General features: G+C 43.6%; 1 protein-coding gene across 4 annotated transcripts; it reads right to left on the bottom strand.

The window, feature by feature from the left end:
• Positions 1 to 515: 515 nt before the first annotated feature.
• NMI (N-myc and STAT interactor) lies at positions 516 to 12811 on the bottom strand. 4 transcript variants are annotated; one of them, XM_074547833.1, is made up of 11 exons: positions 12524 to 12811; positions 12314 to 12431; positions 11397 to 11447; positions 10002 to 10079; positions 9009 to 9155; positions 6669 to 6773; positions 5849 to 6023; positions 5273 to 5379; positions 4963 to 5158; positions 4279 to 4385; positions 516 to 2306 (listed from the first exon to the last, which is right to left on the bottom strand). In XM_074547833.1, the coding sequence occupies exons 3-11, from the start codon at positions 11439 to 11441 to the stop codon at positions 2088 to 2090; spliced, it is 1179 nt and encodes a 392-aa protein (XP_074403934.1). In that variant the 5' UTR covers positions 11442 to 11447; positions 12314 to 12431; positions 12524 to 12811; the 3' UTR covers positions 516 to 2087. The 4 variants fall into 4 exon arrangements, with proteins under 4 accessions (XP_074403934.1, XP_074403933.1, XP_074403936.1 ...); XM_074547832.1 differs by having other exon boundaries at positions 6669 to 6776; positions 12524 to 12810; XM_074547835.1 differs by having other exon boundaries at positions 6678 to 6773; positions 12524 to 12809.
• Between the last annotated feature and the right edge of the window lie 618 nt (positions 12812 to 13429).

The following is a 13429-nucleotide window of genomic DNA, read 5'->3' as shown; positions in this document are numbered from 1 at the left end:
AGGGAGTGTGCTCATGGCTGGCTGCTGAGCAGAGCTCTGTCGGGCCGAAAGAAAATCTTTTAGATAAACAATTAATAAACATAAAGACCGAGAAAAGAACTGAAGCCTCTTCTCGTCCTTTGATACGCGGGCTGCCCCAAGGCCACTCCGGGCCTTTCCAGGCCCTTCAAACAGCCGAAAACCGGACAGAGGGACACGTGTGGACTGGGACACACATGGACAGGGACATGCACGGACAGTGAACACTTCCAGGCATTCAGGGGCACCCTGTGCCAGCCCCTGCCCACCCTCCCAGGCAGGAATCCCTTCCCCCTGTCCCACACGGCCAGGGACACCCCCTGGCACCCCAAAGGCTGCGCTTGCACAGCTCCCCTGGCCCCAACAGCCTCGTGTTTAGCTGGACACCGATGTTGGGGTGAAAGCTGCAGCTGGGAAATGTCCCTGTGTGTAATTTGGGAATAAAAACCACCCCAGCAGGGAGGAAAAAAGGATATTGACATTTATAGACACATCACTGACACTTTATTCTTATTGTTCATCATTAAAACCAGTCTCCAGCCTTTAAAGCTGCTTTAAAATTTAACAGGGCAATCATCACAAGCCACAATTCATCAGAGACAAAGGCAAGATATTTACAGACATTGTCTTTAAAGTGTAAAAATCTGATTTGTTTTCTGGGCTTTAAAACCTGCAGCTTCTCACTACTCCTCATGAGTCACACCTTATGAGAATTTTAAGCTTTTTCCTTTTTAATGATTTACTTGTCAATATTTATCTGTGAGATACAGTTGAAATTCATGACATTTTTTACCTTCCTCAGGTTTTTCCCCCTCTCTTTTTAAGGTGTCTGGTCTTACCAAGTTCTTGAGAGTCCAAAAGTGCACAATTTCTGTAAATTCTTCAGCACTACTTTGTTTGAAGTAATTATTATTATTTTACAGCGGTCAGGTAATCAATCCCTGCCTTTGCATGCCCTAAACAGTGAGAGGTGCTACAGTCCCATGGATCTCACTCAACAGCAAATTCAAAATAAACTCTGGTGTTTGCAGCATTTTAACTTTCCACACTCAACGTTTATCCATTGCCAGTTCCCAGTTTGTCTGCAATAATAATCCCTGAGGTATTCCCTCTCCTTTCCCTGCACATCAAGATATCAAATACCTCCAAAATAAATTATTTCCAATGCCAGGCTCATGTTAGTTTGGAGTTAGGACTATTAGGGCCAAACCATTTCAGCCCCCAAGGATGGCAAAGTGCAAAGTCAGAGGAGGATTTGTTTTCCAAGGATGAGAGCAGAAAAGGAAAAACATTCCTCCTTGGAAAATCACTCTCTCCAGCCTGGGACCACCAGATCCCTCAGGGCTGTTCAGCAGCACTGTTACAAAACCAGGTACAGCACCAGCTCAATCCTTGGCTGAAACAGTTTAAAGTAACCAAAATCAGGAACAAAAATGAGGAAAATTGAATTGCAGAAACAAATATTAAAACCAAACAATAAAGCAGGCTACCAACAGCTAAAGGCAGCAGATGCCAGGGCATTTCTTAAGTGCAATTTCTTATTTTCTCAATTTCAATTCTATTTATTTTAATTTCTATTTTAATTCTATTCTGTTCTTCCCATTTTCTATTTTAATTCTATCACTAATTTGATAAAGTGGCTTTTATGAAATCACAGGATGCCTTCAGGTGTTTGAGTTCTGGTGGCACTCAGCAACCTGAGCAGGATGGAGCTGTGCCAGAGCCACCTCCTGAAACTCTGGCCCTTCACACAGCAGGACTGGGAAGAGGCTTGGATTGGGATTAAATTAAATATGGCTTTTGCATCCAGAAGGTAAGAAACAACCCACTCATCCCACTCTGGAGTATTTTTAAATGCGCAAGGTATAAAATAAACAAAGCTGCAGAAAATGTGAGCTGTCTCAGGGGCTGCTGAAGGCCTGGTCTGTGCCTTTCATGTGTAACACAGGCAGGGAGCTCTGCTGACTCCCCAAAGCCAGAGCCATGAGACAAGGCAGCAAGGCAGGGATTCCTTTCAATCAATTCCAGAGCATTAAAGCACAATTTCTACAGAAATCCCTGAAACCTCATCAGTCCTCTGTGGTTCCTGAGCTGGCATCCTCAGTATCCTCCTCAAAGCAAACATAGGCTGCTCCTTTGGAGATGTATTTGATTTTTTCTATCTCCCCCCCACCATTGCTTGGCTTTTGGAAGTGGATTTCAATCATGTCCTGCACACTTTCTTCATCCTCTTCCACCTCTGGGACTCCTTTCAGCAGAATGGTTTTCTTGGAAACCCTGCAGTGTGGCTGGGAGGAAAAACAAACCTGGGTTACAGAGCAGCTGGGCACTCAAGGGAACTGGGAGAGATGGGAATTGAATTCTTCTCTCAGGTGGGGCTGGGATCTTTGATGAGGGGAAAACTTTAGATAGTGGGAATTTCTCTGGGAAGAGCAGAACTCTGGATTAACACTGCAGTGAAGGGTCTGGAATTCTGGATTTACACTGCCATGAAGGGTCTGGAATTCTGGATTTACACTGCCATGAAGGGTCTGGAATTCTGGATTCACACTACCATGAAGAGTCAGGAATTCTGGATTCACACTGCCATGAAGGGTCTGGAATTCTGGATTTACACTGCCATGAGGGGCCTGGAACTCTGGATTTACACAATGAAGGGTCTGGAATTCTGAACTCACACTGCCATGAAGGGTCTGGAATTCTGGATTTACACAATGAAGGGTCTGGAATTCTGGATTTACACTACAATGAAGGGTCTGGAATTCTGGATTTATACTACAATGAAGGATCTGGAACTCTGGATTTATACTACAATGAAGGATCTGGAATTCTGAACTCACACTGCCATGAAGGGTCTGGAATTCTGGATTCACACTGCCATGAAGGGTCTGGAATTCTGGATTCACACTGCCATGAAGGGTCTGGAATTCTGGATTCACACTGCCATGAAGGGTCTGGAATTCTGGATTTACACTGTCATGAAGGGTCTGGAATTCTGGATTTACACTGCCATGAAGGGTCTGGAATTCTGGATTTACACTACAGTGAAGGGTCTGGAATTCTGGATTCACACTACAGTGAAGGGTCTGGAATTCTGGATTCACACTACAGTGAAGGGTCTGGAATTCTGGATTCACACTACAGTGAAGGGTCTGGAATTCTGGATTCTCACTACAATGAAGGGTCTGGAATTCTGGATTCACACTACAGTGAAGGGTCTGGAATTCTGGATTCTCACTACAATGAAGGGTCTGGAATTCTGGATTCACACTGCAGTGTAGGATCTGGAACTCTGGATTCTCACTACAATGAAGGGTCTAGAATTCTGGATTCACACTACAGTGAAGGCTCTGGAATTCTGGATTCACACTGCCATGAAGGGTCTTGGAAGAGCAGCTCAGGGCACTTGGTTTGTTGGAGAAGAAGGAGGGGAAACTCATCCCAGTCTGGAGCTCCTGAGGGACAGCTCCCATCTCTGCCCTCTGGGAGCAGAGGAGCAACAGCTGGAGCTGAACCAGGGCAGATTTAGGATGGATTTTGGGAAAGGCTCTTCCCCCAGAGGGTGCTGGCACTGCCCAGGCTCCCCAGGGAATGGGCACATTCCCAACAGCTCCAGGAGGGTTTGGACATTGCTCCCACGGGTGCCCAGGGTGGGATTTTGGGGTGTCTGTGCAGGATCAGGAGCTGGATCCGTGATCCTGTGGGTCCCTTCCAGCTCAGGAGATTCTGTGGTTCCATGATTCCAAGCCCACACTTTAACTGGTGTGTCCTGCACTCCCTAATGCAGCCACACTCTGGGTTTGGGGAGCCCTGATGGCTCCTGCCAGCACCAGCCCACAGCAGCCTTGTGTGTGTCCTGCAGCCCACGCCTTAATTACAAAGCCCTAATTACAGACACAACTCTGCCCCATCACCATCTCCTCCTAAAGCAGAGCGTGATGAGGCAGCTCTCACAATCTGGGCTGAATGAGGAGTGAAATCAAGGAATGGATGAGCAAATGTTGCATTTGCTGAGACTCTGACAGAGCTTTGTGCTCAAGCTCCTTCCCAAACACCCGGCACAGCCACGGGGCAGTGCTGACATAATTCCATCAAGGAAAGACAAGCACACCCTTTAAAAATAAATTGCAGCTTCACATGAACTCAACAGCCCATTTCACACCCACACTGGCTGTGAAGTTCACACAAAGGAGTGAAAATTCTGCCCATTCTCCTATTTCCCATTTATCTGTTCTATCAGCCTGGAGCAGATTCTTTTACCTGAAACTTCGTCAAGTGGAAATCAAAATGTGGTGAGACAGAAATGAAGAACCACGTTTCCTCCACACAGAAAGGGTATTTAGTATATCTCATAAAGTTGTAGCTTGCTGTAAGAGAATAAAAAAAAAAAACAAAACCAGTTAATTATTTAATATAATTTAACCAGTATTTTATAAACATTTCAATGACCAAGCTCATCCAACTAATGTAGGATGGCACACCTGTAGATTCTTTATGTGCATTCTGCAAAAAGTTTATTTGGCACTTCCAAAACAAAAAGCAAAATCATGAAATGCTCACAAAGCTCTGAAATAAATCTAAAGCAGCTGCTCCAAGTGGATGTGGAATTGATCATGGAATTCCATCCAGCTGGGCAATAGGAATGCCCTACAACAGGAGCCAAAATCAAACTCATTTTCCTGATTTGCTGTTTGCAGAATGAGTTTTCCCTCTGGCAAGGCAGAGGAACAAAAATCAGGGGTTTTTTTGGGAAAAGTTCTGCAAGAAAGCTCATGAACTGTGAGCAGGTTGTGTCTGCTCCAAAAGGATGTGATGAAAAACTGCTTTATTTCCCCACATTCCTGGATGATCCATCAGCTCCCTGTGGGAAGAGTTTGCAACACTCACTTTGTGACCCCAGGATGGATTTGATGGATTTGGATAAGAAAATATTCCAGACTCTACCTCCAGGCTTGAGGAATGTGATGACAGCTGTCCCAGAGCCCCTGTTGTAGGTCACTTCTTCTATTTCTCCTCCTCCTTCTTCCTGCTCAGTTTTGTAGAAATGCAGCTCAAGTTTGTCTCTCACCCACTCTTCAGGAATGGGGAGCTCAGGTATGTCTGAAACGTTGATCTTCTTTCCAGAGACAGTGACGTGGAGCTAAAAACATCAAATTTTTGTGCACTTTGTGACTGAAAACACTGAAAAAAAATGAAAGAACCTAAAGCTTTTAAAGAGCTCAGGTTTTGAGAGTTGCATATTTCAGCTGTTTACCTCAAACTGGAATCCCATGTCGAGCTCAAAAGGTTTCACTGTCACATTTGCTGTTCTGTTGTCCAGGTTCACACAGTGCTTGCTCATCTTTGTCAGCCTCTGGGCAACTGAGGGAAGTCAGATATGAAAAGCTTTGTTTAATCATTATAAACCCCAAATTATTCCCCCAGTCTCTTAAAAAAATCTCCTTTTGCATCAGTAAAGGAGAAATAAATAATAATTAGGCAACCAGATCCTAAGCATCCATGTCTACTTCCATAAAATCTCTGTGGTTTTATGTAAGCCAAATAATATAATAACAAAATATTATATCACCCTTAATAATAACAATTAACAATAAACAATGTTATTAAAATAATATACAATAAATATAGCAAATATATTATTAATTATACATAAAAATAGATTTGGAGTGGGACTAGTAGAACTTTTAAACTGATGAAAGATGCTCTTATTGTATAATTTTTATAAGATTTTTTTTCCTGTTCCATTCAAAACACCCTTGGGGGAAAACCACACCACTACCAGTGAAATACATCAGAGACATGAATTTTATAATTAAAATACACATCCTACCTTCCTCATCTTCAAAAGTCAGCAGTGCCTGGTTCTGGTTGAGTCTGAAGGGGGTTTTGGTGGCCACCCCAAAGACACAATGGGTGTCCATATCCTTATCTGCCCCATCATCCTTCATCTCTTCCAGGTGAGTGAACTTCAACTGCATCTCTGCCACCTTCTTTTTAACCTCCAACTTCAGAATTGACACAAGAAAAAGAAAACTTGAATATTACCAATGCTATGAATATTTTTTGATTCCACTGCCTTCCATTGAACCAACGTCTGCTTGTTTTCATTCCTCTCACACTTCCAGTACCTCTTGGATTTATTTCCACATCCTCTCCCTGCTTCAAACTGGCTTGCCAGGAAAAATGAGAAACTTTCAGGTTTATTTTATATTGAAATTATAAAATGAAATTAAATAAATAGAAATATATTAATATATTAATATATATATATAATATATATTATATAATATATATAACATATATATAATATATATAATTATATATACATAATATATAATATAAATATATATATTATATAAATATCTATTAATATATAAATAGATAAATTGAAATTATAGCTTCAAATGCTGACCAAGTGGCCCCAGCAGCCTTTAGAGGGACAGGTTCAGGGGGGAGGCTCACTCAGGTTTCCCACAGCAGCTGCCCCTGGGTCCCTGCAAGTGTCCCAGGCCAGCTTGGACAGGGCTTGGGGACAGTGGGAGGTGTCCCTGAGGTTGGAATGAAATGGGATTTAAGGTCCCTTCAAACCCAAACCATTCTATGAAAATAAAAGTCTGCCCTCCTAAAAGACCAATTTCCAAACATTCCACCTCCTTTACCGGATTGTCCCGGGAACTGTGCTCTTCCAGGTCTTCTTTGAGCTTTTCCATCTCCTTTTTCAGCTCAGTGTTTTCTTGCTTTAGCATCAAGAGTTCCTGCTACAGGCCAAAAAGATGAAATGCAGAGTTAAACACTTAAATAAAGACAGAAATATTTTTCAGCAACATCTGGGCAGTTTCTGCCATGCTGCTGCTCTTCCTTCCTCATGTCCTCCTCCTTCCTCCTGTCTGCTCCATAATTCCTCCAGAACACGGAATCCTGCTTGGACACAAAGCTCTGGGAGCAAATCCAGGATTTCCTGGACAGGGAATGTGAGAGGATGAGAAGGAAGCAGAGCAGATGTTGACAGATGTTGTCACCTTCTTCCACCATCACAAGGTGGCTCCTGGGAAGTCACCAACCTCTGCAGACACTTGGAGCACTTCCCACCAGCTGAAGGCCAAAGCCACAGGGTGATCATGACCTTTCCTGGGTAAAAACCCAAACTTTTGTGATTAAAGAACCAAAAATTCGCTTTCAGAAAACCTCCCCACAACCTTGTGGGATCTCAGCAGCTCAGGACTGAGGTGTCACCGAGAGCACCCTTGGGGGGCTCGGGAGTCCTGGAATGTTCCAGAAGTGTCTGGTGGCTGGACTTTGATCCTACACAGGAGACGACACCTGTATGAGGACAGGAGGGTTTCACCGGGGTGAATGGTGAAGGGATCAGTTAATTAGAGAGTGAAACACAGGGTTTAGGATTTCTGTACAGGGGGGTTTAGAGAAGTAAGATGGAGGAATTGGGGCGTGTCCTGTCCTTCTTCTTCTTCTTCTTCTTCTCCATCTTCTGTGGTGATGGTGGCACTTTGGGATTGGTCATTACTAAAAGTGCACTGGGCAATAAGGGTGAAAGGTATTGGGGAAAAATGATAAATATTGTACACGTAACTTTGGGTATAAAGATAGGTGACCGCCCGGAGGGCAGGGAGTGTGCTCATGGCTGGCTGCTGAGCAGAGCTCTGTCGGGCCCAGAGAAAATCTTTTAGATAAACAATTAATAAACACCGAGACCGAGAAAAGAACTGAAGCCTCTTCTCGTCCTGGGCTGCCCCAAGGCCACTTCGGGCCTTTCCAGGCCCTCCAAACAGCCGAAAACCGGACACAACCTGAGCGTGTTTAAGCTATTAATGATATTGTAATGGCTTAAAGCTGTAATTTCTCATCAGTGATCCATCACTGGAAGCACCTCCTGGGCAGCCTGTGGAACATTCTGCCTGTGGAATATCGATGGAATGAACCACGGGGTTCTGCAACCCAGCAGCTCTAGAAGGAAAATCCCTCTTCAGACAGGCCCTGGCTCTTGCCCAGCTCACTGGCACCTAAGAAATGCAGATCCTTTGGGTGCAGAGCAGGGAGCTAGCAAAGCAGTGGCATCACCCCACTGGGCTTCACCCCCTTCACCCAGAAACTCATCCACAGGGCAGAACCTTGGAAGAGCAAGGCTGCTTTTGGCAGGTTTCACCCCAAAACAGATTCAGTTTATTGCAGTCTCTTTGCCTGCCAGTGAAAAGCTGAAGTGCAGCAAAGAACACGTGTGTAGTAGTTTGACTTTTCTTGTGGCCATAGACTCTGTTCCTGTGACACAGAGACTGCACTCTGTGCAGTTCATCGTGAAGACCCCCCGGCCCCAGGGGGTTGGAAAAATATGGGGGGGACGGATGTCCCAAAGCAGAGACTGTGCCTTTTTAGAGTGAGACGAGGCATCCTTAAAAGACAACCCTAAAAGCAGCTCTGATCCATGCACGGTAGTGAGAACACTGGGCATGGAAAGAAGATGTCACAAGCAGCAAAAAGACTTTTTTCCGGCGGTGCCGAAGTGACAGGAAAGCACACAAGGTTTCAGTGTGTTTCCAGGAGAAGCCTATAGAACAAAAAAGACTCCTTTCCTCTTCATGAACTGAAGTTTGAGTATACTAAAGTGTAGTGCCAAGCTAGGCAGTTAGTGATTTGAGAGAATGTATCAGATTGAGAAAGTCAGGTAGTAAAGAAGAGGAAAGTGGTTTTTTTTGTAAAGTTTTCAATTTTTTTTTTTCTTTTCCTTATAGTTTTTCCCTATTTTCCTGTAGTTTAGGTAATAAAGTGTTCTTTATGTTTAAACTAAAACCTGTTTTGCTTATTCCTAGTCACATCTCACAACAGACACCAGAGTGAAAGCATTTTCATAGAGAGCACTGGCTCTGTACCAAGCTCAAACCATAACAACGTGGAAAATCCGACTGGCAAAGGCAGTGAAACTGGGAATGCTGCTCCCATTTTGGCAGCCCTGCAAACACCTGCAGCCCCCTGCACACCTCACAGCTGGTGATTCTGTCCTTCCTCTGCCTCTCCTGCTCCTTCAGCTCTGCCAGCTGCCTCTCTGCCCGGCCACACTCTGCCTCTGCTGCCAGCTTGGAGTAAAACAGGTCAGCTTTCACCTTCTCAGCATCTTCAACTTTTATCTGGAGAGCGAAAAAAAAGAAGATTTTAAGTTTTTTTTAAAGGTTTATTTCTAGAGGAACAAACAAAAGCTCGAGTAAGCCCTCTGTACTTATTAATTTTTAACACTTTATTTCTAGAGGAACAAACAAAAGCTCGAGCAAGCCCTCTGTACTTATTAATTTTTAACACTTTATTTCTAGAGGAACAAACAAAAGCTCGAGCAAGCCCTCTGTACTTATTCATTTTTAACACTTTATTTCTAGAGGAACAAACAAAAGCTCGAGCAAGCCCTCTGTACTTATTCATTTTTAACACTTGATTTCTAGAGGAACAAACAAAAGCTCGAGCAAGCCCTCTGTACTTATTCATTTTTAACACTTGATTTCTAGAGGAACAAACAAAAGCTCGAGTAAGCCCTCTGTACTTATTCATTTTTAACACTTTATTTCTAGAGGAACAAACAAAAGCTCGAGCAAGCCCTCTGTACTTATTCATTTTTAACACTTGATTTCTAGAGGAACAAACAAAAGCTCGAGTAAGCCCTCTGTACTTATGAATTTTTAACACTTGATTTCTAGAGGAACAAACAAAAGCTCGAGTAAGCACTCTGTACTTATTCATTTTTAACACTTTATTTCTAGAGGAACAAACAAAAGCTCGAGTAAGCCCTCTGTACTTATTAATTTTTAACACTTTGGGTAAATATTCAACTGACGAGAGCGCCATCAACACAAGCACAAAGCATGGAAGAGCAGAACAAATTAAAGATGTTATAAATGTGGGGGGTTTGATCTGATTTTAGAAGGATGCACCAATCTTTGTATTTTAGCAAATCTCCATGATTCCATGGGCTTTACAGAACTTGCCTTCCACATCCTCAGCTCTTCCTTGAGTTTTTCAATCTCCTCCAGGGGTGTCCCCAGTGGATCAGTGGGTACCATACTCTGCAGAGAGAAGAGGAACACGTTGGTTTTCTCCTCTGCTGGCCAACAATTGAGACACTTCAATCAATTCCAAAACAATCTTAAAAAAATTAAAAAGTTTAACCAAAAAAAAAATTTAAAACATCATTCACTTGGGTCAAATTGTTGAATTATTTTAATGGCTGGACAGGACAAAAATCTGTGAAATTGTGAATTATTGGCCAGCCATTATTAATTGCTAATTATCCAACTGCTAAAATGCACTGGTGAATATTTAGCTAAATAATAAATCAAGCTGTCTCCATGTTCTTCCACACAGAACTCAGCCCCTCAAACCCATAAATGTTCAGCTCTGTGCTTTCTCAGCAGTTCCTCCAGGAGGAGGTGTCAATAAAAAAAAAAATAAAAGTGAAAATGGGATTTTGATCTTCCAAGCTCAGGGAGATTGGACAATAAAAGGGAGTATGAAGGAAGGTGATAAAAGAACCATTTCAGAATTGAAATTCAGGGCACAAGTTCACAGGGGCAGGGAAACTACAAAGCCCAAAGAAAAGGAAAATCTCTGTTCTGTTTTGTTTTTATGGCTGCATGTTCTGCAGGAAAAAAAAAAAATCCAAAAAGATCTGCTGAAATATTCTCTCCCTTTTTACTCAAGATTACATAAAGCTTGAATGGGAACCATGAAATTTAGAAACAGCAAGAGATGTAAATTAGATAATCCATGGAAAAGAGCTGAATTAGATGATCTTGTCAGTTCTCTTGATAATGCTGGGTATTTCCTAAAAATAATAAAACAGAAAGTATTTCTTCCAGTTTCAAATTAAGCAAGAGGGAAATATCCATCTGTGTCTTAGTTACAATGGGAAAAATATTCATTCACTCCAGGGATTGAGTGCAGGGAATGAAAAGGATGCACATGCCAACAGCTGGAAGATCATAAGAAAAATGATTTTTTACTAAAAAAATGGTTTCACACATCCTGAAAGAAGGAAAAAAAATAACCAAGAAAACACAAGAAAGGCCAGGGAAAGTCCCATCCAAACCACTTGTGCACTGCTGGAGCTGAATCCCAGGAAAAGGAAAATTCCTCTAGAATCCTCCACAAAGGCAGATGAGCAAGAGAGGAAGGACAGAAAGTTCTGGGAAAAGCTGTGATGCAGAACCTTGGGAATGGGATTCTCCCCATGGAAACAGGAGGTGGAAATGGGGAGTGCCCCAAGTGTTAAAGGGTGGAAGAAGATGAGACAAGCAGAACCAGTGGGAGCACAAACCTTCAGCCAAATATACAAAAGTCAAATACAGATTTCACTCCCAGGCAGCCCATCAGGAAATACTTACAAAACCATTGTCTTGGAGAGATAATGGAGGGCTGGTAAAATCCATGGAAACCTGAGGGAGCAGGAAAAAAAATTACAACACTGTGCGTATTTTTTATGCAACTGAATATCAGGAATACCAGAAGCCGTGCTAAACAGAAAGAATTTTTAAGCATAAATGTATAGTTCCATATGCAAAACTGACAGATCATGCATATCTGAAGCCTCCCTTTTCACAAATATTTTCACAATAATTAAAATGAATATTATATGTGTTGTGTTACAACGTAATGCTGTATTAATTCTCTTAAGTAGTGTGTTAAATATAGTTTTAGGGTATAACATAATGTTAAAATAGAAACTATGCTATGGAGGACTATGCTATACTTTTTTTCTAAAGAAAGGACTTGCAGTGAGATAGCAGCCACAGGACACCTGAATCTTTCAGAGAAAGAGAATTTATTGCTCCATTATCAGGAGAAAAACTTCTTCCTGCCTCACTCGGGCAGGATGATGCCTTTAGGATTATGAGGAAGAAGCTGACACTGCCCAGACAGAATCCTGTGTTTGAATGGAATTCATGCATCATGGATGAGGTGTATGAATATGCAACAGGCTGTTGTTTTTAAGGATTAATCCTCGGTTAACGTGTGCCTTTTTCAGGCTTATGCTGCCCAGATAAAAGAACGTAGACGTCCATTTATCTCTTTGTTTCTATTGTCTCATATTGTCCTAATTCAAATTGTCCAAATTACTCTAATTGTATTACTATTTTTATAACCATTTTACTACTATTAAACTTCTAAAATTTTAAAAACAAGTGATTGGTGTTTTTCACAGTTGAACACTCCACAGGCCTGACCTTGAAATCCCAGCGGGACCAGCCCAAATTCCCGATTTATCCAGGCAGTTCTGACCCTCTCACCTGGGAACCCTCACCTTAATTCTGAGCCGACACCGCCCTCACTCAGAGGCTTGAAACTGAGGTTTTGGATCCCGGAATCCCTTTCTGGTTTGGATCGGGCAGCGAAAATTCAGAGACTTCTGTAACAGTTTTCTGTGGAGGAAAAAAAGGAAAGTGAAAGCAGAAATGAACAATAGTTGCTCTTTGGTTTATCCACGACTCCTCCAACCTGAGGCCTCCCTCACCGTTCGGGTCCCGGCGGGCACGGCCGGGACGGGCCGGGGGGACGGGATGGGAGCACGGCCGGGGATGAGGCAGCTGCCGGTGGCTCCACCACCTCCGGAGCCGGCTCGGGGCCGCCTTTCGCTTTCGCTTCCCGGCCCGGGCGAGGGAGGGGCCGGAGCCCGGCCGGCCCCCTCACACACCGGGCAGCCGCCGGGGTACCGGGGTGTGTCTGGTTCTGTGCGAGTGGGCTGAGGGAGGAGCCGCCCCTCAGCCGAGCCCCGATGAGGCTAACGGGCACAAATGTGGAGAAAACGGGGAAATCCCTGGTTTTTCCCCGGGAAGAGGCGGGGAAAAGGCTCTGGGGCAGCGCCCTAAGGGCGGGCGTGAGGGTGGGCCATGGCCTCACGGCGGAGCCGCTGCTCGCCCGTCCCGGCTGCAAAATCAAATAATACAAATTTAGCCGACTCTGCTGAGTTTGTCTGTGTGTTTATTTATTTATTTATTTACTTGTAATTCTCTGGGATTGCGTGGTGTATTATAAGGAATGTGGTTTCCTTCTGTGGCAAAATGCATCCCGGACAGAAAGAGCTCTTGCGGATGGAGGTGCCGCGTTCCAAGAAATTAACGTGTGGAAGAATTTTGGAGAACCGAGTGTTGGCTTGTCACCGAAATGTGACCTCTAAAGAGGTTTCTGGGAAAAATCAACCCACTTGGATTTCAGTGGTGTTGAGGAAGTGGTGTTTAGTCTTGTTGAGGAAGAGAAAGCCCTGAGTTCTCATCCAAGGGAGGGTAAAAGGCTGCAGAGGGGCAGGGGATGGAGGGAGAGGAGCCAGGGAATCCCAGAGGGCAGGGATGGATGGGACATTGGGAATTCCTGGCTGGGCTGGAATTCCCAGAATTTTGGCTGCCTCTGGATCCTTGGCAGT

This window comes from Zonotrichia albicollis, chromosome 10 (genome assembly GCF_047830755.1).
Source record: "Zonotrichia albicollis isolate bZonAlb1 chromosome 10, bZonAlb1.hap1, whole genome shotgun sequence".
NCBI lineage: Eukaryota > Metazoa > Chordata > Aves > Passeriformes > Passerellidae > Zonotrichia > Zonotrichia albicollis.
This window is presented reverse-complemented; position numbering and strand designations above follow the sequence as displayed.